Source organism: Crotalus tigris, unplaced genomic scaffold, assembly GCF_016545835.1.
Source record: "Crotalus tigris isolate CLP2741 ecotype Arizona unplaced genomic scaffold, ASM1654583v1 scf7180000024167.7108832, whole genome shotgun sequence".
NCBI lineage: Eukaryota > Metazoa > Chordata > Lepidosauria > Squamata > Viperidae > Crotalus > Crotalus tigris.
In genome coordinates, this window is record NW_024100417.1 from 4,816,292 (window position 1) to 4,842,792 (window position 26,501).

At 36.1% G+C, this 26,501-nt stretch overlaps 1 protein-coding gene across 2 annotated transcripts; it reads left to right on the forward strand.

Annotated features, from left to right (window-relative positions):
- Positions 1 to 26,501, forward strand: KDM4A (lysine demethylase 4A). 2 transcript variants are annotated; one of them, XR_005554288.1, is made up of 23 exons: positions 1 to 141; positions 2,127 to 2,316; positions 3,708 to 3,883; positions 4,567 to 4,681; positions 4,985 to 5,178; positions 5,411 to 5,460; positions 6,867 to 6,970; positions 8,676 to 8,813; positions 9,657 to 9,904; positions 10,821 to 11,011; positions 11,972 to 12,354; positions 13,081 to 13,201; positions 15,468 to 15,646; positions 16,598 to 16,796; positions 17,888 to 17,964; positions 19,065 to 19,120; positions 19,548 to 19,656; positions 20,677 to 20,865; positions 21,327 to 21,497; positions 22,077 to 22,196; positions 22,603 to 22,695; positions 23,177 to 23,570; positions 24,997 to 26,501. XR_005554288.1 is itself a non-coding variant. In XM_039323288.1 (22 exons), the coding sequence occupies exons 2-22, from the start codon at positions 2,179 to 2,181 to the stop codon at positions 23,315 to 23,317; spliced, it is 3,192 nt and encodes a 1,063-aa protein (XP_039179222.1). In that variant the 5' UTR covers positions 1 to 141; positions 2,127 to 2,178; the 3' UTR covers positions 23,318 to 26,501. The 2 variants fall into 2 exon arrangements, 1 of the variants encoding a protein (XP_039179222.1); XM_039323288.1 differs by having other exon boundaries at positions 23,177 to 26,501.

Genomic DNA, 26,501 nt, shown 5'->3' on the forward strand with positions numbered 1-26,501 from the left:
CTCTTGGGGATTGGATCGAGGCAGAAAACGTCAAGAACGTGACGTGAGGGGCGGGACACAAGACAGCATTGGCCCCAGGCTAATACAGAACTCTATTTCGGGCCCTGTCAGAAAGTGGAGGTGGCTCCTGAGAGGCCTTTGGTGAGTGAAAATGTGGTAAAGGGGGACCGCGGGGAAGAGTTAGTCCTGGAGTGGACTGGGAGAGTTATACACAGGGAGGAAGGAGAGCCTCGTCCGGGCGGGGTTCCTCGGTCGACCTGGATCACGCTGTGGAGAACCGAAAACGGAGGGGAGGGTGGACTTTCTTGAAACTGGGGAAAGGATGGAAACCCGAGGTGAATGGTGGATGCTCTCCCTATTTCAGCGTCCTTCCATCCTACGAAACATTAAAGGCTCGAAAGTTGCTATGTCAACGCGGGCCTCCTGGGCTCTTTCCGAGAGGAGGACCATCTGGGGCGCTTCCTCCGTGCTTCTTCCCCGCACAAACACAGCCACAGGGGAGCAAGGGATGCCAGAATCAGCTGTTGTCCCTTGGAGCTCACTCCGGGCAATCCGTCTATAGTAATAGTAGCAGTAATAATAATAATAGTAATTAGGAGGGCTAGGATCACAATAGGCCAGTGATGGCGAACCGCTTAGAGACCGAGTGCCCAAACTGCAACCCAAAACCCACTTATGCATCGCCAGGTGGGTGTGGCTGGGTGTGGCCCATTGGCTGGGTGTGGCTGCGGTGGTAACGGCAGACTGGGTGGGACTAAAAAGTTCAATCAATTCCAACTTTGCAAGATCTTTTTTCCCCGCGAGAAGTTGAAATTGACTGATTGGACCTTTTTCTTTTTGCACACGGTGGTGGCCTAAAGCGAAAAGGTTTTATAAAACCCAGCTAAAGGCCTAGGACTGGGGTGATGGCACGCGTGCCCACAGAGAGGGCACTGAGTGCTGCCTCTGGCACCCATGCCATAGGTTCGCCACCACTGCAATAGGCAGAAGAACTTCGAGGAACAGTTTTGAAATTTTGAGACGAAACAGGATCCTCTCCTTTCCATTTAGCACAAAGGCCGTTCTTAGATAACACATTTTTTTGATCCAGCATCAGTGCTTTGCAAAGAAAATGACAAAGGAAAGAAAGAAATTGAATGAAGGTAGGGAAATAAAATGAAGAATTTGGAAAAGCCTCTAAATGTTGGGGGCTCTGAGCCCTAGGTAAAACAAATACAGCTGCTTTTAACATCAGGCTGATGACTTGAGATGTGTAGAAGTGGATAAATTGAAAGTAAAAAAAATAGGAAGAAAAAATTATGAAGAATTTTTGGGAAATCCCGATAACCTTTTTCTTCCTTTCAGGTTTTTTTTTTAAAGCTTTGAAAAGAGTTTCAATATTTAAAAAGTAACTATAAGTTCTATTCCCCCTTAGCTCCTCTATTTCAATAAACACGACCTACATTAATTTTAGTTTTATCTGTCACCTTTCTTTTCTCCATTTCTCTTGAGGGCCTAGTAAGCAAGGCAAGGATATAGATATTTTGGAGAAGCATTTTTTTCAGAAACAAATACCTGTAGCCTTAGTTGGCTGTGGGAGAAGATTCAGGACCAGGTTTGGATATTTATAACAGGATAGTTATCTGGGATATTTATTGTGTTAAACAGGTGTCAGAGTAGGAACTTGCTTTTCTCTATGGAAAACAAGATCCGAAGGGTGCTGCCCTCTTTAGTATAAAGCAAACCTCCAAGAAGAGGGAAAGTGGTATCACAATCTAAGACAGAACTTTTTATCAAGAGAAGTTTACATTGGCGGGTTTTGATTTGTCAACAGCTATTGAGACTGCTTGTTCTGTAACTAGTTTCAAATTATTTCTGTTATTTAAGGTTGAGGCATTTTTATCAAATAATAAAATTGGTACATGTACTTTACCTGGCTTCTTCTGTAAATCTGAATGTGAAATTGATATTTAGGAGTATAAAGGTGTAAAATAATTACAATAAAAATTGAGATGGGTTGGGTTTGATATAGTTTTAATTAGGATAGCAGTGAACATACTTTGATGCTATTCCTCATTTTTTATTGTACGCTTAATAACTCTGGATAATACTGATTAAGTTGTAATTGTTATAATTATTTGTATTAGTGCACTAGTTCTCCTGGTTCACATATGAGAAGAAAGAGTGTGAAAAAAAAACATGGGGTCCGAATTGGAGAACCTAAATCCAAGTGCCAGAATAATGACATTCCGTCCAACTATGGAAGAATTTAAAAATTTCAGCCGTTATGTTGCCTATATAGAGTCTCAAGGAGCCCATAGAGCTGGACTGGCAAAGGTAAGAAGGGCTGGGAACAATAAATGCTGCAATTTATTCATCCATATAAATTTGATTCAGAAATATATAACGTATTTGATGGGTAATCTCAGCATACAAATGAGCAAGTTGTTTCATGGCAAGATTTTATTGGATCCCATTGATGAGGAAATAGTACTCATTTTTGCTGGGGAAAAAAATCAAACATTTAATGAAAATTCTGAAGTTCTAGATTTTTCTTTTGTTGCACATTATTTTAACTATTTGACATAGGATGTCATGGTTCCGATTGATGAGACCAGTAGAAATAAGAACTCTTGAGGCAATTGCTTCGTCAAAGAATACTTTTAATGGCTACATAGTATCGGCATGAACAAAGGTGAACCCAAGACTGAAAGTTCCCACCCACTCCCCAAAGGTTACAAAGTAAAAGTTGAACTTCCTACCCCAATTAACTACTTTGGTGGGCTTTCTAACAGTATCTCCAGCCTGCCAAAACTTAGGCAGCTTGACCTTGGTTCCCACAAGAAAGTATTTGTTATGGCTAAACTAAAAGAACACATCTTCCTCCATGGCTGTGGCAACTGAAAACAAAGTAAAGATGGCTGCAGACAGAATCATTTGAAGGTTTGATATAGGATTTGAAATGAAACCTAAATGTTTCTGGGAGACCCATATAACTATTTTACAACTTTTATTTCTATGGTATGCACTATCATGATGATTAATTCCTAAACAAACTGATTTATTACTTTGGATATACAGAATTCTAAAAAGAAAACTGCAGTAATATTGTTCCTTAGGTCTGTGCCAATCTGTTGAAAGTTGGGCTTCACAACATGAAGTAGCATATGCAAGGCATCTCTGTTGAATCAATAAAGCAGCTGCATGTTTTTCAATAAGCAGCATGTATATGTGTAGCCAGTAAGCAAAGCCTGCCTTGGGTGCTTTCTTGTTTCAAAGATATAAGAAAACACCTACACTGACATTGTGAGACATTGCTTTCAAAGGATTTGCACATCCTTATTGTTTGCAACAGAAAGATCATGTACCATTTAAGTAGGCATTTTCCTTTGTGTTTATTAATTTGGAATCTTCAGTAAATCAGGAGTCATTTTGGCATATATACCTCTAATCACTGAGCCAAATACATGGTTATGATTTGAAACAGATTTCTTGATTATGAATATTAATTTACCATGTGCTTAATTTTATAAAATTTTATAAAATGCCAACTTGTAGTCAAGAGCATTAATAGCGTTGCATGTGGATTACTACTATATGCTGCTGAAGGATAATCCTGCTACTGTGTATAGTTGAAAAATCAGTCTATTTGAAGTATTATTATATAACCTTTGTTCTATTTTTGTAGTTTTCCAGTTAATTACTCATATAAAAATTACATTTTCTAGATTGTTCCTCCTAAGGAATGGAAGCCACGCACATGGTATGATGATATTGATGATCTGGTCATCCCTGCTCCCATTCAGCAAGTGGTTACTGGCCAGTCAGGCCTCTTCACTCAGTATAACATCCAGAAGAAACCTATGACAGTCCGAGAATTCAGGAGGATAGCAAATAGCGACAAGTAAGAAAAGATGGTCTAAACTTGAAAACTCTAAATATATGTATTTATATAGGTAATATAAGTTTGTAATGGTCCAAATCTAAAAGCATCTTAATTTAGCAACGTCCCTGCCAGTATCTGGCATAAGTGTATTTCAAATTGGAATATAATTTCTTGAGAATACTTGCTTCTGTGTCTTACTCTTAACAGCTCCAAAAAAATTTCTTATGAATGGACTACACTATTTCAATAGCAAATATTTGAATGGGTCATCTCTGACAAGCTCCATATTTGTGTGGTAGTTTCTAGATCAAAACCTAGTTTCTTAAATGCATTTCTGTCAGAAGATTCTGTAAGATATGGCTGATGTGACACCTATTTCTGCTGTCCACCTTAACCAAAACCAAGAGAATGCAATAATATTGGTAAAAGTTACAGCATCTTTATATGTGAACAGTTTCAGCCTTTGAGCATGATTCGGCTGAAATCTTAGTTAATTGTAGTACAAATTTTAAATGATAGAGAAGTTGACTCTGGCTCTTTCATCTAGGATCTTTGTACATGACTATCTTCTTAAATTCTGATTTCCAGGATGCTTGTCTACAGTAATGTGTTATTTAAAATTGGTGATAACTCATGACATTTGTCAGTGAATAAAGTGAATGGACAAGTTATATTAAGACAGTCAACCTGTGTTCCCTTAGGTACTTTACTCCTCGATATACAGATTTTGAAGATCTTGAACGCAAGTACTGGAAGAATCTCACTTTCAATGCTCCCATCTATGGGGCAGATGTTAATGGCACACTCTATGACAAGGTAAAAGGAGTAATGAGATATAATAGCTTCGGTATCTGTTAGCTGGTGTTAACTTGTTTTTCGCATGGATTCAAGATTCACCTACATTTTCAGCATTAATGTTATTGAATTTCCTAGATTGACCCCTGAAAATTGAAATATGTATATGTAATGTGTACATAGATAGAATATATGAGACAAAATTAATCTACAATATTCATAAAATTATTTGAGTACCCTCAAAGTGAATTTTTTATACAGATATTGGAATATATGTTATTAGCTTACTGCTTTTTTTGAAAAAACTGTGTTTAATCTTTTTAGCATATAGCTGAGTGGAATATTGGTCATCTGAATACAATTCTGGATATAGTAGAAAATGAAAGTGGTATTACCATTGAGGGAGTGAATACGCCTTATCTCTACTTTGGGATGTGGAAAACATCCTTTGCCTGGCACACGGAGGACATGGACCTGTACAGTATAAATTATCTGCATTTTGGAGAACCCAAGTCCTGGTGAGATATCCTGTGTCAGTGTGTGTGTGTGTGTGTGTGTACGGGTGTGTATATATCAAGATGTGCATACATTTTTAATTGAGGGTCATATTTAACATTTTCTCAGTGTAGAAATAATGATGAAGATGGGAAATGATTAAATGTGCTTATATATCAGCATTGTTATGTAATATAAGCCTAAAATATCTTTTTTGTGTGAATATATTTGTAATTTGTTTACGTGCTACCATAGGTACTCTATTCCTCCAGAGCATGGGAAGCGGTTGGAGCGTCTCGCTAAAGGTAAACATCCCTCTCTCTCTAAATGACTCTGTATAGTTGATTGCCTCTTAAAGAACAATGACAGCTGTTTTTTTTTAATTTTTAACTTAATTGTAATCCTAATCTGACTTTACTACAGATGGTGCTTGATTTATAACCATTCATTTAGTGTCTGAAGTTACAAAGACACTGAAAAAAGAGATTTAAGACCAGTTCTCGCTCTTACAATTGTTACAGCATCCCTGTGGTCTTATGATCAAAATTTGGAACTTGGCACCAGAATATGTTTACAAAGTTGCAGTATCCCGGGGACACATGATTGCCCTTTGCAATTTTTCCAGGGGTCTCCCATTGACTTTGCTTGTCAGAAGACCCCTGGAAAAATTGCAAAGGGCAATCATGTGTCCCCAGGATACTGCAACTTTGTAAACATATTCTGGTGCCAAGTGTCCAAATTTTAGTCATAAGACCACGGGGATGCTGTAACAATTGTAAGAGCGAGAACTGGTTTTAAATCTCTTTTTTCAGTGTCTTTGTAACTTCAGTCACTAAATGAATGGGCAAAAATCAAGGACTATCTGTAGTAAAGTCAGATTAGGATTAGATTCTCTTAATAATTGTGTGATTCACTTAACAATCATGCCCCAAAAGTCATAAAATTGGGCATGACTCACTTAACAAGTTGTCTTGCATAGCAATTGAAATTCTGGTCCCAATTGTGGTCATAGGTCAAGGACTATGTGTAATATAATAGCAATAATTTAGAAAAAATATGGAAATCTTATACAATAATAATAATGTTGGAAGGGACCTTGGAGATCATCTAGTCCAACCCCCTGCTCAGGCAGGAAACCCTATACCATTTCAGACAAATGGTTATCCAGTCTCTTCTTAAAAACTTCCAGTGTTGGAGCATTCACAACGTCTGGAGGCAGGTTGTTCCACTGATTAATTGTTATAACTGTCAGGAAATTTCTCCTTAGTTCTAGGTTGCTTCTCTTCTTTGGTTAGTTTCCATCCGTTGCTTCTTGTCTTGCCCTCAGGTGCTTCTTTGTGGCAACCCCTGAGATATTGGAACATTTCATTTTATTTATAAAAGTTCAACAAATATAATACTGAATTTCAGAAAGTAACTTTCTTAAAGTTCTCTCTATATGTGAAAAAACTAATGAAGACTTTCTAAAATAAATAAATAAATGCCTCTGATGCTTCATTATGTGTCAAAAGGGGATAAGAAAAGTGTACCTCTCTTTTCTCCATTTGGAACTTTTGTCTGAAAGTTGCCTCTAGGTTTTGTGGTTACTTTGTCTTTCGTACATTGTCATCCTTGGAAAGAGCCATGCCATATTATTCAATCCTGCATCCAATGAATGTTGTATGAGCAACCCTTTTCAACAATACTTGCTGAATATCTGTTTCTTAAATAGGATTTTTTCCTGGAAGTGCTCAGAGTTGTGAAGCTTTTCTCCGTCACAAAATGACCTTGATCTCACCATCAATATTGAAGAAATATGGCATCCCATTTGACAAAGTAAGAAAAAACTGATGGCATTTTACAGAAATCTAGGAAGGCAGAGAGTCTTTTTTTTTATTAAAAATTTTTAAGTTTTACAAAACAATTCCCTTCCCCAACCCCCCCCCCCAACCCTCCCATACCCTCCCCCGACCTTCCCAGAGCTAAATACAGGCTTAGTTCAAATTTTTTCAAAAAATCTTGGAACACATATAAACCATAAGCAAATCTAAATACATTAATTAAACAAGTTATAAAATAGTTAACAGTAATATATAAAAAGAAAATACAAGAAGGAAGGAAAAAAGAAACAGAAAAAAAAGAAAAATCAAATAAAAAAAACAAGAAAAATTAAAAAAAAATAAAAAAGGAAAAAATCTATAAAATATCTTAAGTTTTAAATGTAAATTATTGAAAAACTAAATAATATTTTTTATATCCAACTTATATTGTATAAAATCTATCCATTTTTTCCATACCAAAAAATACTTCTCTTGCGATTGATCTTTCAAGAAAGCTGAAATCTTTGCCATTTCCGCCAAGTAGGAAACTTTAAGAAACCACTCTTGCAAAGTAGGCAAAGATTCCTTCTTCCAACATTGCCCTACTAACAACCTTGCCGCTCTAATTAAATTTAACATCAATATAGTCTCTTTACTATCACAATCAGAAACAATACCTAACAAAAACAATTGTGGGGTAAATTTTACCCTTCTTCTAAAAATTCTTTGGATATTCCACCATATCTTAATCCAAAAAGCTTTTATATTTTTACATGACCACCAGATGTGATAATAGGTAGCATCCAAACATCCACATCTCCAACATTTAGGCTGCAGGTCAGGATACATACGAGACATTTTTTGTGGACAAGGTGCCATCTATAAAACATTTTATAAAAATTTTCCCTTAAATTTTGGGCTTGCGTAAATTTAACATTCCTCACCCAAATAATTTCCCAGGTATCTAATGGAACCGGTTCATCAAAATTTTGTGCCCATTTAACCATACATTCTTTAACTAATTCTGCTTCTGAATCCAATTCTACTAACACCCCATAAAGTCTCTTAATATGAGTTCGTCTTTGATCTTTTATTTGTTTTAATAAATTCTCATCTTCTCTGAGCAAACCCACATTACGATCTATCTTCCACCTCTCCACTATTTGTCTAATGAAACCGTGAATGGAAGGCAAAGAGTCTTATAAGATTATAGGAACTGAAAATAAAAAGGCCAGATGAGAAAACATCCTATAATTTCTTTTCACCTCTCTAAGTTTGCAGTAGTTGCACACAGTAGGGAGGTAATCAGGAGACTTAGGAGAACCCCTCCTATTTTTACAGGTGATCAAAACATGTTTAGAAAAAGAATCTTAAGTGTGGGGACCACTCTGAAAAAGCCAATCAGAACTGAGCATGTGGGGACAGAGAAATAGAATTTTTTAAAAAACAGGAATCATGTCATTTCTTCTTCACACTGAGAATATTCTCTCTATATACTTTTTTCACATAATTTATGTGAATAAATTCACATAATCCATAAATGTGAATAAATTCACATAATCCATAAATTCCAAGGATACAATTTTTTACTTTGCTAGGGTATATTCTTAGAAAAAGCTAGAAATATGGGTTCTTTCCAGCTTAGTAGTACTGAAAATTATCAAATGAATTTTAGAGATTATATAAACTATAGAAATCCATACTGATTGCTTCTCTTTCAGGTGACTCAGGAAGCAGGTGAATTCATGATAACTTTTCCTTATGGATATCATGCTGGTTTTAATCATGGCTTCAATTGTGCTGAATCTACTAATTTTGCCACACTTCGTTGGATTGAGTATGGAAAGCAGTCTGTTTTGGTAAGAATTGTTACTTATTCCTAAATGTTTATCAAACAGAATTATATCAATTTAATATTTTGTGGTTGATGGAATGCATCTTATTAACAATTTTTTGCTGCTAAACATGCGCTATGAAGTAGGTCTGACCATTTGAACTTTGGACATCTATAAAAATGTATTAATTCATAAAAATAAAGCCTCTAAGACAGTTTAAGAAAAAAAGATTTCAGATGGAGAAATGTAGAACACTCTAATTAGTTACATAGGACTACTGTTTTTGATATAAATGTCATGGTGCCAGGTATAAATATTTAGTTAAGAATAAGATATGCCTGTTTGCACAATTCTCAAGATACTTTTTTCATTAGATATATAAACAATAAAGCTTGTGAAATGGAAATAAGATAATAATACTTGTTTAGTTCTCATATTTTTCAGATATGTTAGCTTTCCTATATCCTATTTTTAATGATTAATGTTTGTTCTGTTAACTCATCAGGTTCATGTCTGCTTCAGATATATAGCTGCAGCCTCAGCTTTCTAGAGGCCATTCTGTGCACTGTTGTTTTATTTATTTATTAATATTTCAAAGTACTCAGTACAACAACAAATGCTTTGTCAGAAAGAAAGCTCACAACAGATATATATAGTGATATCAAATAAATATTAAATACCTGTTATTTTGTTCTCCTCTCCCTTTTTCCAGGTAATTACTTTTAGCCTCCAATCTTTGAGGTCACCATTCATTCTTACTAGGAAATGGTATAATTCTCTTATGAGGAGGCATAGTTGCAGAATGAAGTTAATACTGAATTGAAACGAAAACATAAGTGGCCTCAGCTGTTTTGTTATTCCATGCAGTGCTCATGCCGAAAGGACATGGTCAAAATCTCCATGGATGTCTTTGTGAGGAAATATCAGCCTGATCGTTACAAGCTCTGGAAAGCTGGGAAAGATGTGACAGTCATTGATCATACTCTTCCCACACCAGAAGCAACTGAGTTCTTTAAGGGCGAATCCCTTCAAAAAGTTAAGAATGAGAAGCAGTGCCCTGAAGAAACTGAAACAGAGGAAGAATGCAAAGCAGATGAGGATATGGAGAAAAAAACGTATGCTTGCTTCTTCTTTTTTTCGTACATCATGACTTAGCCAGTGTTACTCACTAATCAGTTGCATCTATCTAGCTGCTTCTATTTTCCATGTTAAGTGGCTACCAATGACATTGGGAGCTGTTTCTTCTCCCTTTCTCCTTGCCTTGTTTAATAACCAAATTCAGTAAGTTTTAGAAAATGGGTGTGTGATTTTTAGTTCTCTGTAGGCTGTGAAATATGAACAGAAATTAATGGTTGGAACCAGACTGTTGACCAAAGAATTGAAGAAAGCATTTCAAAGGAATTTCTGACTTGCCATAAGTTAGATAAAATATCTTCCTAGGTTCTCTTTAACTGTCTTCTGACCTGTTGTAAATTTATATTAATGACAGATACTTTGAATTTGAAATATCTGTTATCTCATAGTAAGTGTGTTTTACTTGAATCCTTGGGTTAAATGGGATTTCTTACAACTGAGAAGAAACTAGTTTCAAGTATTAATGTGAATTGAAAGCTTGTGTATTCTATCATTTGATAAACTAACGTGAAATATTTTTTCTAAGAATTTTATATTTTTTCTTCCTAGTGGTAAATTTTTTCTTCCTAGTGGAAAGCTGTGCTTTCTCAGGTACTTCAGAAAAGTTATAAAATCAACTGATTTTTCAGAGAAAGCAATCTGATATTAAAGTTGTGTTGAGTTCTGTATAAAAGATGGGCAACTTGCCTGGGGTGCATTGAACTAAGGAATTATCTTTAGACGCATATAAAATATATAATAGGATTAATGTATATAAATGTGTAAATAAATCATATAATGTTTGAAGTTTACAATCTTGTAGGGCTGGTTACCAGCTGTCTAGGATTGCATGCAGCCCATAGGCTACAGGTTGGACATGCTTGATTTAAAAGACGACATGTTTATTTCTTCTTGCAGTGTCCCAAAGCATCGCATTGGAAGCAAGCGGCACCGAGTCTGCTTAGAAGTTCCTCATGAGGTGAGCCAAAGCGAGTCCTTTCCCAAGGAGGAAATGCTCCCAGTGCAGTTTGAGATGGAGGAAGCAGCCCCTCCAGTTGGACCTGCTAGAGAACCTGTACAGCAAGGGGATGAAGGGCTTGCACCTCCAGGTAACTTCTTGGATGCTACTGTTCATGGTGGCCAATCTCATTGGAACTTTACTATGGCCTAGCCCAGGGGTAGGCAACCTTGGCTCTTTTATGACTCGTGGACTTCAACTCCCAGAATTCTGCTGGCTCAGGAATTCTGGGAGTTGAAGTCCACGAGTCATAAAAGAGCCAAGGTTGCCTACCCTTGGCCTAGTCATAATGAAATTTGTTTAGTTTTGGCCTGATTTGTTGTCTGAATGTAGCCAATCTAAATAAGGTTTAGTGTGATGCATGAACCCAACTTCTGCTTTCAACAGACATAAAAACATTGAGAGCAAAACTTCAAGTTGAAAACTGATGGTAATGCCTCATTAGGAATATGAAGGGTATGTTGAAGAAACTGGGGCCATCTGCAGAGATCTCAGATGAATTTTTTAAAGTTATGTTCTTTTACTTTAGCAAAATAATATAAGGAACTAATAGAATCGTGTCAGTAAAACATAGAAGAAATTCAAAAATTGAAAAGTAGCCTCCAGGATTGGACACATTTATCTAAATATTGTTCATAAGACTTTCAATTATGACATAAAATATGAAATCATTAGACTATGTTTAATTTATATTGTTCTCTTAAACTTGAAAAGATTTGGAAATATGTCTCAGAAAAAGAATACAGTACCAAAGAGCAGAGTTAGGGCAAATAAATTGATAACAAAAATTCTAAAAATTGACTAAATGCCTGGTTAGTGAGAAATTAAAGGTATGATATTGTGTTATGCGTTAAGGAAGTTCTAGAGGAAATTCAAATTATAGGAGTATTTTTCTAAAAATATATATATTAAACTTCTAGCTAGACTGGGCCATTTAATAGTTCACATCTTGAAGCCCTAGTTTCAGATTAATTTTTAGGCTTTAATAGATTAGAGCATTTTATTTGGTGGCAGTTACTAAATAATATTTCAAACATTGTTTTTGATGCAGAATATGCAGATTCCTCTGAAGTAAAATTTGAAGAACTGAAAAATGTTAAACTAGATGATGATGAGGAGGAGGAGGAGGAGGAGGAAGAAGAGGAACCAGAAGCAGCTGTTTTAGATCTTTCCATTTCACATTCTGTGTCTTCAGTTTTGACCCAATCTATTATAAAACCAAGCCCAGTGTCCAGCCTTCAGTCTAGCTCTTCTTTTTGTTCTGGCTCTTCAGATTCTGAACCCCCTGATCTTTCCAGGCAGTTGGTTGACCAAACTGAAGTTCTCACAGTTCATAGTTATGCTAAGGAAGAGGTGAATGTCATGGAGATAGAACAGCCTTCCCGGAAGAAAACCAGTTCCACAGCTCGTGTGGATGAACAGGAGCTTGCAAAAGTAAGATTCCATCAGAGGGTATACCTATAATCTATCTTGTATAACATGCTTCAGACACATTTTAATGGTAAAGCGATATATAGGATGAATTCTTAATACACACTTATCGTAGAATATTGTAATTTCTAATCTTAACTTCGATTTAATTTTCATTTTCTGACATTATCAGCTGGTGTGCAGTTTGCAAAGAATATCTCTAGGACTCTATTTGCCGCATTAGATATCAAATAAATCCATTGTCAATGTAGTACTGCATTCTGAAATATACTATTTTATCCATAATACACATCTTGCATACCTTGGAGCTTAAACAGTGCAGAAAGTATAAGTAATTTTTCAGTTTTTGAATCCATCCAGTAGATACTTTGTTGAAAAAGTAGCTTGTTATAGATTTAAGTTCTTGCAAAATCTGCTACTACTGATTACTACTATACTGCTATAAGGTTGTGGATACTGATTTTATTTATATATTTATTTGTATCCCACTTTTATTATTTTTACAAATAACTCAAGGCGGGGACATATCTAGCATGCCATCCTCTTCCTATTTGCCATACAACAACAATCCTGTGAGGTGGGTTGGGCTGAGAGAGATTGACTAGCCCAAAGTCATCTAGCTGTCTTTTATGGTTAAGATGGAGCTTGAACTGATGGTCTCCTGCTTTCTAGCCTGTTGTCTTAACCACTAGACCAAGCTGTCTCTCTGATCCTGTCTGATTTCTGCAGATGGCAAAGGAGTACATCAGATCTGTAAAGGATCATAAGAAGTCAAAAGGACGTCGCCAGCCCTTGACCAAACTGCCACGTCATCACCCATTGTTGGTTAAAGATAGCCTTAGTGATGATGGTAAGTTCTAAATTTCTTCCTTTTTTGTAATAGAGGTGATAGTGATGCTGAATTACAGCTAGTCCTTGAGTTACAACTACAATCGAGCTGAAGATTTCTGTTGCTAAGCAAGACAGTTGTGAGTTTTGCCCCATTTTATGAACTTTCTTACCATAGCTGTTAAGTAAATCACTGCAGTTGTTAAGGTAGTAACACGGTTGTTAAGTGAATCTGGCTTCCCCATTGACTTTACTTGTCAGAAGTTTGCAAAAGGTGATGGAATACTGCAGCCATCATAGATACATGCCAATTGCCAAGCGTTTGAATTTTTATCATGTGACTACAGGGATGCTGCAATAGTGCCATTGTAGCTGTGAAAGGTTACTAAATGAATGATTGTAAGTCAAGGACAACCTGTAGCAATAAGCATTTTTTAATGTCTCAATTCATCCTTTGCATTTTTAAAGCAATCTCTTGCATTTTGTACAAGATATACCTAAATACATTAATCACAGTCTGATTTACAATTTTTGAAGGTTGTATACTTGGCTGTATGAACTCGATATACTTTGATGCTGAATTTTCAGCTATCAAGTTAGGATCAAATACAGCACTTTGATCTCTGAGGCAAAAGAAAGAGAGCACATATTTAAAACATGGTTTTATAATTGTGAGGTTGTATATTATTTCCAAATTAATGGTTTCACAAATTATACAGTGAGGGAAAAATTATTTGATCCCCTGCTGACTTTGTACATTTGCCCACTGACAAAGAAATGATTTTAATTTTAATGGTAGGTTTATTTTAACAGTGAAAGACAGAATAACAGCAACAAAAATCCAGAAAAATGCATTTCAAAAAAGTTATAAATTGATTTGCATTTTAATGAGTGAAATTTGATCCCCTAACGATCAACAAGATTTCTGGCTCCCAGGTGTCTTTTATACAGGTAACGGGCTGAGATTAGGAGCACTCTCCTTAAAGGGAGTGCTGCTAATCTCCGCGTGTTACCTGTATAAAAGACACCTGTCCATAGAAGCAATCAGATTCCAAACACTCCACCATGGCCAAGAGCAAAGAGCAGTCCAAGGATGTCAGGGACAAGATTGTAGACCTACACAAGGCTGGAATGGGCTAAAAGACTATCGCCAAGCAGCTTGGTGAGAAGGTGACAATAGTTGGTGCGATTATACGCAAATGGAAGAAACACAAAATAACTATCAGTCTCCCTCAGTCTGGGTCTCCATGCAAGATCTCACCTTGTGGAGTTTCAGTGATCATGAGAACAGTGAGGAATCAACCCAGAATTACACAGAGGGATCTTGTCAATGATCTCAAGTCAGCTGGACCATAGTCACCAAGAATGGTAACACACTATGCCGTGAAGGACTGAAATCCTGCAGCACTGGCAAGGTCCCCCTGCTCAAGAAAGCACATGTATAGGCCCATCTGAAGTTTGCCAGTGAACATCTGAATTATTCAGAGGAGAACTAGATGAAAATGTTGTGGTCAGATGAGACCAAAATCAAGCTCTTTGGCATCAAATCAACTCGCCATGTTTGGAGAAGGAGGAATGCTGCCTGTGACTCCAAGAATACCATCCCCACAGTACAACTTCACCACATCAAAGGGATGATGGCCAGGAACATGCACCGTCAAATCTTGGGTGAGAACCTCCTTCCCTCAGCCAGGGCAGGGCATTGAAAATGGGTCGTGGATGGGTATTCCAGCATGGCAGTGACCCAAAACATAGGGCCAAGGCAACAAAGGAGTGGCTCAAGAAGAAGCACGTTAAGGTCCTGGAGTGGCCTAGCCAGTCTCCAGACTTTAATCCCGTAGAAAATCTGTGAAGGAAGCTGAAGGTTTGAGTTGCCAGACGTTAGCCTCGAAACCTTAATGACTTAGAGAGGATCTGCAAAAAGGAGTGGGACACTTCACTCATTAAAATGCAAATCTGTATAACTTTTTTGAAATGCATTTTTCTGAACTTTTTTATTATTATTCTGCCTCTCACTGTTAAAATAAACCTACCATTACAATTATAGACTGATCATTTCTTTTGTCAGTGGGTAAACGTACAAAATCAGCAGGGGATCAGATAATTTTTTTTCCCTCACTACATGGTCTTAGCAGCCATGTGTGGAGTTGAACATTGGCAGGCATGGCTGAAAAGTGAGGAACATTATTATATTTCCCATAGTTTAAATCTGTTGTTCTTTTGACAGCCTGGAGAAAAGAGGAAATGATTTATCTAAATTTTGATTGACGCTATGATTCTTACTGCAGAAATGTCAGAGCAGTTAACACCTGAAGAAGAAACTGAAGAGATGGAAGCATGGGCCAAGCCTCTCACCCAACTGTGGCAGAATCGTCCTCCAAACTTTGAAGCGGAAAAAGAGTATAATATTGCCATGGCTCAGCAGGCCCCCTATTGTGCAGTGTGCATGCTATTCCAAACCTACCAGGTAAGTAGATGATTCTTTCTCCTGGCCTATAGAGTACAGAAGCACTGATAGAATGTGGTTTGTGTAAGTGTTTTCAGACTGATTATGTTTCCATAGTAAGTGGGACTGATTTTCTACAGCATCTGTCATGTTACTCTAACAAGTGCATGGTTTCTTAAAAATAAATCATATACATATTCTAGTACCTGATTACGGAAGCTAAACAAGATTAAGCATGGCTAATACATGGATGGGAAACTGTCTGGTAATAATGGATGCTGTGTGGTATAGTAGTTGTCATATTCATCTCAGATGGGAATGGTCCATGGTGGTTAAGGTGTTAATAGTTTTTCAAAATTTATCTCTATACTTAACTAACTCAAATATATTTTCTATAAACAAATGTATTCTGTTTACTGATCCATTTTTCCCTCACTAAATAGCGCAACACAGAAACTGTTTAGTGGTATTTTAACTGCTTGTTTAAAACAGAGAATTTATAATTTATTTTTTAGTTCTTACTTCAATAGAACAAGGAAGTCTTGAAACAAATCCAGACTATTTTTGATGAACTGTTATACTGGGAATAACATATTTAATAATTAAAAAAATAAAATCTTAGGGCTGGAATCATATTTGCAGAATTGTGCTTGAGATGAACATAGTATGTAATTTATCTTTGAAGATTTGGATTATTTTATATCAATTTTGTCAGACGTAATTTTTTTCCTTATTCTGACATGAAAAAAAATGACCTATTGATTATTTGTTTGGCAGAAATATTTATCTCTTTGGAAGGAAAAATATCAAACTTAATTTGGAATCATTCTACCTTAAGCATAACATAGTGAAATAATATTTATTTAAATTCTTTCAGTATGCAAACAAAAATGGAATGCTTTCCTGATCATATATTTCTTTTTATTTCTGCATTGCTGTTCTTTTCTAAAATGTGTAATTTCTCATTGGCAGGCAGATTGTGGAAGTCAGAGCTTACAAGCAGTTCCAAATGCTGCTAATGGAAAGATGAGAACTAAGCCCCTCATCCCTGAGATGTGTTTTACTACCACTGGCTGTAGCACAGATGTCAATCTCTCTACCCCATATCTGGAGGAAGATGGGACCAGTATTCTGATCACATGCAATCACTGTCAGGTCCGGGTCCATGCCAGTGAGTACTGTATAATTTAGGTCTGATTGTCCATTGACTCCCCAAATAAAATATTACTATTTACCCTTCCATTTTCCCATAATTTATAAAGAAGCAATGTAAGTATGGGCAGCTTATGCCTGGTTATTTTTACCTGTAAGGAAGAATACAGAAAAAAGTTGAGGAATTGCACTTTAATGTCCACCCGATTCATATGAACAAAATGATCTGAAAATACCATGGGTGAAAACTACAATTAAAGTGCAATGAACACAAAATATGTCCTTCCAGATACGGTGGTACCTCAGTACTCAACATTAATTGGTTCCGGGAGGCGCAGTGAGTAGCAAAACTGATGAGTACCAGACAAATTTTCCCCAAAAGGAATAATGTAGTAAGTCACAAGGCAACTGACAACGACAAGTTCTAGCTTGTGTGTTGAGTGCCAAACAAATGATGAGTACTGGGACAAAAAATTTGTGTCAAAATGTGTTACCAAATTTGATGACTTTCAACACAGTTGAGTACCAAGGTACCACTGTATTTTTCATGCTATGTGAAGATTAAGATGCTGTCACTGGAAAACTAGCCCACAATATAAGTAAACAGAGGGGAAAATCTCATTGGAATGCCAGTTACTAAGCAGCTTGGATGAGTTCCTTTCCTAATGCTTTGGATATCACTAATACTTTAAAGCAGTAAAAGAAATTCAAAGACCCAAAACACTGTAATAGTTAATGTTGACTTAATTTATAATAACAATTATTTTTTTCTCTTGTAAAATTCATTGAATTGACAGGGCCCAGAGATAGATTTGACCCATCGTGATCATTTTTATGGCTTGAGGTTTAACATTTATTTTTTAAATGAGAGATCAGGTTATGGATAAATCAGTATTGCTTTTTTGTTAGTATGTTTCAAGTGGATGATATAATGCTTAAGGTCATATTCTGTACCATTGTTTCTTTGGGTCTTCCAAGACTGATCAAACTTATTTTGTGGATATAAATTCATTATTAATATTTGTTAAAATAAAAAGGGATATGAAAATTGAAACATTGCTGATTTTTATTGCTTAGCCTACAAACCTTCTATTTTTATTTTTATTATAGGTTGTTATGGAGTAGCCCCAGAGAAGGCAACTGAAGATTGGAAATGCTCTAGATGCAAAGCAAATGCTTTAGAAGAGGTATGTCAGTATCTACTAAAATTCTTTTGTTTTCATGCATGACCAGCATTAGAAACTTTGCAGTTGTGAGATTGTTATTGAAATAGATTTATTTGTATGAAAGAATTTCATTAAAATAGAAAGAAGATCTAGCTTCTGATAGGACTTTACTTCATAGAATATTTTAAATGAATAGTGTGGTTGATTCAATATCATCCATTATTAAATGTATTCATCAGTATTCCAGAATCTATCCTGAGATACCAAAACCTCCTCTTCAAGCTGGCTTAATTAGCAATCCCTACTGGAGGTAGCTTCCTTGAATTTCTTCTGAGTCAAACATTTACGCAGATAATGAGATTACTTTTTATTTTTTAAAAAATGTTTATCATTGTTTTAGACACTTTAGGGAATGGAATACTACTAGGAGATGATGTTTTGCAGGTATATTTGGCTCATTTGGTGCAGACGTTGATGTGCAACTCTGCTGTCATGCATGATTGGTGAAGTATTACCTTGCTAGATAGGATAGAATAGGCTTTTGAACAATTATCTAAGTAAGATATGTCCTACATCACTTCCGCATAGGTCTGGATAGTTTTCTGCTTTGTGCGTCCCTAACAGGATTTAATAAAATGCATTCTACCTAGCACTAGCCTTTCATTTCCTATAGAACTAGCTTAGTTTCTTCTATGAGATCTTCTGTAAGACAAAAACAATTAATGCATAGAATAATTATTTAACTTGTATAGTTCTCATTGCAGAATATTTATGTATTTCAGAAAAATAGTATAAAATGTAGTGCTATAATAGTACAGTATTAATTGGTGTGATTTCAATAACATGAAAGCTACCTTGGTCTAGTGATTAAGACACCAGGCTAGAAAGCCGGAGTCCATGAGTTCTAGTCCTACCTTAGCTATGAAAGCCATCTAGGTCACTTTGGGGCAGTCACTTTCTCTCAGCCCAACTCACCTCACAGAGTAGTTCTTGTGGGGAAAATAAGAGGAGGAAGGTGTGTTGGATATGTCTGCTGCCTTGAGTAAAAATATGTAAAAATAATAAAAGCAGGATACAAATAACGTACAAATAAGTAAATGTGATTTTCTTTTGTCTATCAGGATTGCTGCTTATGCTCACTTCGTGGAGGTGCACTTCAAAAAGCCAATGATAACAAGTGAGTTTTTGTGATAATTAAGTATGGAAGACCCCTGGACTAATAGACATCAACTCATACTAAGCAAAAATTTAGTGATGTTCCCTGAGATGTTTTGCAAAGCCTACTGTTGCAAGCAAAAATCCCCTCCTCAGATACTTAAAGCAACCACGTTCTATGTAGTCTTCATAAACTGCTGCAAAGACTGTATGCATAAATAGCCACATTGCTGATAGCCTATTAGCCTTCCACAGTATGTGGCTGTTTTTGTGCTGAATGGTTTTGCAAAGCACTTTTTTCAAATGCTTTATGCAGCTGTATTGAGAGTTGGGGAGATCATATTGTTTTTGAGCTGTTTTACCAATATCAGTTTTGGTTATCCATATCCTGCAACCAATTTTTAACAAACATTTACTAAATACTTAAGTAGACTTCTGATTTTTCTCAGGTGGGTACATGTTATGTGTGCTGTGGCAGTTCTGGAGGCCAAATTTATAAACATTGCCCAGCGTAGTCCAGTTGATGTCAGCAAAATTCCACTGCAACGCTTCCGACTGGTAAGAAAATAAACAGTACTTTGAATTGATGTCTATTCTATGCTTTTATGAGATTCTTAAATCAGAACCCAGAGAACATAGGAAAAATCTTTTCAGATTAGATAATTTGTGATAATGCAAGTGGTGGAATTTTGGATGATTGTATATAGCTTTTACCCACTTATTCCCATTCAAAAGTATTGGGCAACACTATTATTTTAAGACTGGGGGCAAAGGTCATGATGCCCAAAATTATGGAAGTTGGAGCCCAGCATATCTGGAAAGCAACAGATTCAGAAAAGTCATTGTATGCAGTATAATAAGGAGCATAACTTACCAATTACTTGTAGATTTGAGTACCTGTACATTAATAGCGTAGAGCACATGGCCTGTCTGTACAATAATTCAGTACAGAAGGCCCGTGTTATCCCATTGCATGATTTTCTTATGCATGGGAAAAATAGTCATAGAGTGAGACTTCACTCTATATAACTTTTTGAATAGCTTCTTCCAACAGTTTCATATAGATGTTAAATAACACAGGATAGGATAAAGCCTCTCCCGTTACGTAAAGGAAAAGGAAATTACAAAAACATCCAGGGCCTTGATTTTACCCAATGTATGTGCTGTAATATACTATGAACAAAAGGAAGCATACAGAGGCTTCCCATATATAGTCATATATTTTAGTACAATTCCTACAAGAATCTACAGGGAAATATAATTACGTATTGTGTAATTGTGTAGTAACTAATTAGCATGCATTTTTTCTTCTTCATAAGATTGTACAGTAGTAGTATTAATTTTAAAGAAAATGCCTGACCATTGAAACAGATTGTGAGTACTATTGAAATATACATGGAATGCAGGTTTTGTCAAGAATTCCTGAAAATAAAAACTCACGACGTAGTTCGTGATTTCAGTATCTGATAACCAATCTGCATCTGAATTTGACAGGCCCATGTGTGTCTTTTGGTGTCTAAGCATCTGATACCTTTGGAACTTCATCTTGATTGAAGTGCTAAACTTGTCTCTTCATAGAAATGTGTCTTCTGTAAGAAGAGGCGGAAGAGAATCGCTGGTTGTTGCATGCAGTGCTCTCATGGTCGCTGTCCTACATCTTTCCATGTCAGCTGCGCCCAGGCAGCTGGAGTCATGATGCAGCCAGATGACTGGCCGTTTGTAGTCTTCATTACCTGTTTTCGACATAAAATTCCGTCTCAAGCAGAAGTAAGTAAATAGGGACTTAATATTCGGTTCAGCTTAACATTTGTACATGAGACATTACTTAATCATTAGTAAGGCAATGGAAAGACAGTAGTAAAAGTGTTCAGGAGGCCACACATGCACACTATATTATGGAAATGCTTGCTTTGTACCTTATATTAAAATGTTTTTCTGCTCAAAGCAACTGCTAGTCTTGTTGCTATTGTCAATATTACTGAACCTTCTATTTAAACCTTCATTAAAAGTTGATGGTATATAGCTTGCATTAGCGGTAAAAATATAAAGACATAATAAAAATCTTTAAAAGCTTTGCAAAAGAGATGTAAAAATAATCTTTCCGTGCTTTCCAGATAATGCATAGGAAGCATTTGCATTTCCACAACCTTCAAAGTATTCCATGTGGTTAAACCATCAAGTTTTATCTTCTGAATATAATATTGATTATAGCTCCTTTGTTCCTTCAGCGTGCTAAGGCCGGTCTACAGGATCTTGCTGTGGGGCAGCCTGTGATAAGCAAGCACAAGAACGGACGTTTCTATCAATGTGAAGTGATCAATCTGACGAAAGAAACATTTTATGAGGTCAACTTTGATGATGGCTCCTTCAGTGATAACCTATATCCAGAAGATATTGTGGTATGCTTTGCAGTAAAAAAATTATTGCACCAGAAAATATACCGTTCTAGGAAACAAAAAGTCCCCGATTGCTGAAGTGGGTCAAATCTCTAAAGCATCCTGACAATACTTTTGAGCTGCATAATGCAAAGCTAAATATAGCATAGATTATTTGATTCCTAAATTAGAAATCTCTTCCCTTTCTCCTTCCCTCTCTTCAGTACCTTTTAGACTCTTTCGTTAGAGAAAAAAAAAATTCCAGATGAAGATTCTATTCTGTTGTCAGATCTTTACTTGTTTTATGTTCATGCAAATATCTATATAATAAATGAGTAGTTGCAGAACAAGGATAGTTTTGTATATCTTGTAATCTGTTCAGGGCAGGAATATTCTGATTATAAGATTAAGCTCATTGCAACTACCTCCTCTGATGTTAACAGAATTGTACTTAGTAAAAATCAGACACTTTTCTGGTCTCCTCATTGCCATGTATCGGCTCAGTCGTCAAGCTTCTCCAGGGTCCATTATTTTAGGCAATGTTTCTTCTGTTTGCTATTCAGTAGATGATTATATTTCTCAAACTTTTCCCAACATGGACAGAGTCGAGATTGCCTCCAGCTTGGTCCTCCACCTCCAGGAGAAGTTGTTCAAGTGAGATGGACAGATGGACAGGTCTATGGAGCTACATTTGTGGCTTCTCATGTCATCCAGATGTACCAGGTAAGTAAAGAGGACTGGGATCGATCTTCTCATTTTCTCTCTTTTTAACTCTTTGTAGATTGGGAGTTCTGAAATCCCTGAAGGTTGTATTCTGGCCTGCCATGAGCAAGATAACATATAATTAGACTGTTCCAAAAGATACATTGATTGATATATCAATATTTGTGTAAAGTGGTGTTAATTCTCATGCATTATAGTTGTGGCTATATAAGCTAGTTTCTAGATATTCTCTTCTGTTATTAGCAGCTGATCTGCCAACCTCCTTCATGATGTAGAGTACATGAAATTGAATGTCAGTTGGCTGGGCTCTTGCTCCATAAAAACATTCTGTATTGAATTGCATGACAGAGAAATAGTAATTGATGCTTATATTCATCTGACAGCCACCCAATTGATCTTATTCTAGGTGGAGTTTGAAGATGGATCCCAGCTGATGGCAAAAAGGGATGATGTGTATACACTTGATGAAGAACTTCCTAAAAGAGTCAAGTCAAGGCTGGTAAGCCAAACAAGAATAGATTTTGATTCATGAAATTCTTCTCACGCAAGAGAGCATCAGTTCCCACATAGGAAACTGATCTTTTGAGTACTAGACATTTCTTCTGTCACTGGGACACTTCCAGATACGTCAAAGATATAATAAAATTATTAAATTGAAGGTTCCAAAAGTCATTTCAAAGGAAAGGAAAAATAGATTTTCAGAATATTGTTTGTTGAGCCCATTATTGAACTCTGCAAATTTGCAGATTAATGGTAAACAGCCACTTGGAGCCTCAAGACTTGAGGTGCATCTATATTAAGTACTCGACTTTAAACTGGATAATTACAGTCCCAAAATCTACCCTCTGTTGTTTTCCAGTGAAATAATATGATTTTAATTATGCATGAGGAAAATTGTGTAGAATCATTATCATTTATATCCTATAGTCCAGTTTTCGCCACTGTCCTTTTAACATTTCTTGTGCTTACTTGATTTGCAGTCTGTTGCCTCTGACATGCGCTTCACAGAGATCTTCACGGAGAAAGAAGTCAAACAAGAGAGAAAAAGACAGAGGGTGATCAACTCACGCTATCGTGAGGATTACATCGAGCCTGCACTGTACCGGGCCATTATGGAGTAGTAGCTTGCAGCAGGATTGCAGTGATCACCCAAAATGGATTCTAGCATCCCAGCATAGCAGAAGCCAAACAGACAGTCTTCATATCCCACTTAAAAAAGAAGAAGAAGAAATGAGATAAGCTTATCTGACTCTGTAGCACCTTGAACATATGGATTTCACTTTACTGGCAAACTCCAAGGCTATCATTTGGGAGCACACCTTTGAGTTCATGAAGCATTTGGCTCATACCAGCTTGATGACATCCCCGTTAGCTGTGAGTTTCTTCATTCAATACAAACTGTTCTTTGACAGAAGGATAACTTTCCATTACCCCCCAAGGAATAGCCCAGATAGCCGTAGTGCTAAAAATGACGTTCCCCATTTTTCCTGGATTAAATATCTATTTCTGGGGGAAATTCCGAGCTCATCCTGCCTGCAGAAAGCTGGTGATGTTACTGGTGCTTGACAATGGATTCCTTTTTATATTTATAACCCTGTTTTTTGCCATGAACATGCTTCTTTTTTTTTTTTAAGCATCACCTCTCTGAGAACAGAGCTAAGTGAGCTGAAGAATGAAGAGTGAAATTTATTAGCTCTCTTTATTCCCAACTTCTTGAACCTTTGAAGCTTTTGTCCCTATTTTATATTCAGAGACTTATTTACTCATATGTTTAATTGGTATAATTTGTACCTATGTAATAGGAAAAGGTTTTGAGCCATTCAGCGCTGTGCATTCCTCAGGCAAGAGAATCCTGGGAAATATCCTCAATTAAGGCAATAAGGACTACAAGGACTCCCATTCCTGTGTGGCTTGGAATGGCCACAAATTGGGCCCAGGTTTGCAACCAGATTGCCTGAGAAAATGAGCATTCTTTCATCTCACTGGCAATGACCCCAAATTGTGGGGTATTTGAATCCAGTTTGAATATTCATTAAATTATGTCAGAGGTCAGCATTATTGGTATTTCTATTTGGAAGCTTTGCACTGTTTTTGCCCAAACCTGTATAGGTAAGACTAATAGAAGGGCTCATGTATATTTAGATTTATCTTTTGTGGGACAGAAAAAAGGAAGCTGAAGGTACATTTTCAAGAGGTGTCTCATTTCTTGTTGTGCAGTCATTGGGGACAATTTTTATCCAGATATATTGCAAGAAAAAGTGCAAAGCTACTTCTCCATTTATAAACATGCTCTTGTAGTCTAGGTCTATAGTATCTGGAACGTGCCCATATCATCTAATCTTGGAAGATAAATGTGCTTATGTTTACTAGAGGAAAGACTGTAGCATTCCTTCCCTTGATTTATCTGTTTATCTTGCTGCATAAAGTTCACACAACAGATTATGTCAACAATTGATATAGGTAGCCCTATATTTACATCCATTCATTTAAAAGTGGTTCAGAGTTATGACAGCTTTAGAAATATGACAAGAGTGTGATTTGTGATCTTTCAACAAGCAATTGGGAAGCAGGTTAACTGTGATTCATTTAATGACCACATGTTTCATTTAATGACCACGATAAAAATGATTGTAAAATCAGGTCCAGTCACATGATTCATTTTATGACTGTACCAACTTACAACAGAAATTCCAGTCCTAATTGTGATTGTAAGTTGAGGACTTACAAAGCAAAATTCTTCAAAGTTCAGGTGAACAAAATCTCAAAGCCTTTTCTGTCTCTCTCTTCCTTTATTAATTAGGATCCTGAATGCATTTGGAGGAAACCTAGAAGAAGTGGAGAGATGTACATTTCAGTATACAGTATTGATCTCTTTTGTGTATTACTTTAGAATTTAAAGCTGTATTACTATAGAGATTGGCTCTCTTCATAAGCACAATATATATAAATATATACAAAGGAGCAACTTTTGAAATATTTGCAATTGGACACTGCCTCTCAAGTTGGAAGTAAGATTGGCAATTATAAAGCACATGAGAATATCTTAATGCTCTCAGTTGCTACCTTTTAAAAAGTGTTATGTCTCCAGTCTCTTTTTGGGTCTTGAATAGATGTCTCCCTAGTATTTATTTAAATGGTTTGTATTATCTAGCAAGATGGGCAGCCTTTTCTTTTTGGCCCTTACGTATTAAGCAAAAGTCATTCTCTATGTTAGTATTCTTTTGATTCCCCAGGAATGTTTTTAGTATGAAACAGATATCCCCCTCTCTTTTCTTATCTTAACCTGGAGGTTACTGCTGTCCCAGATATAATAGACTTTTCTGTATCAATATTAAAACTGAATCATGACGCCAAAGGTTCATTCAACAGGCATAGGGACTTTTCCTTAAGTTTTTTTTTTTCTGCTTTCAGATTGAAAATAAACTCTAGTTAATATGTATCAATGGATTTAAAAATATTTTTGAACTGTAGTGTGAGCTGTTGTTCAAAATCTTTCTGAATTTTTAAAAATGAATTCACATCATAAATATGTCTGAGTATACCTACACATTGGTTTAATTCATTTCAAAATCTAGAAGATGATTTTACAGGATTTTAATATGCTTATAATTGAGCAGGCAGTTAAGAACTCTTTAAAAGCCCTTTTAATCATTATATCCTATTTTATTCTTACAAATGTGTCTGTTGCTCTCATCCAGTCAAACTGCAATTGTTTTATCTTAAATCATTGTAATAAAATTGTTGATTAATTTTATAAGTTTGACACATAATTGGGATAAACTTCTTCCTATGGATGGTTTAACAAGCTTTTGAAAATATAAGCACCTTTTTCTTAGTTTGTCCCCAGTATTTAATATATGCACACACCTCTGTATAAGGTTGCAGCAGGCTTTATATGTACAAAAAAGAACAAGATGAAATATGTGATCTAAACATGATCTATTATGATTTCTTGAAGACGGACTCCAATAATTTCTGACCTATTGGAAGTTGTGCTGGTTTTGGGATGCCAGTGTGAGATGTATACAAGACAGGCAGCTTTATGTATTGTTTTTCTGATCTAGTAATATAATTTTGGACTAGACTCAACTGATTAAATCTAAAACACTTTAACACTGAAATCCTGAGTGTCTTCAGTTTCCTTGAACATCTGTCCTAAATTCTTTTTTTAACAAGTTACATCTATTCAGTCTTAGTTAACTAACCAGCTACCTACCCCGAGTCAGGAATTATTCTAGTTTTTCTTCAATTATTAACTATTCTAGCTTTTATTTAGCTAAAATAAAAAATATTACCATAAGTGTT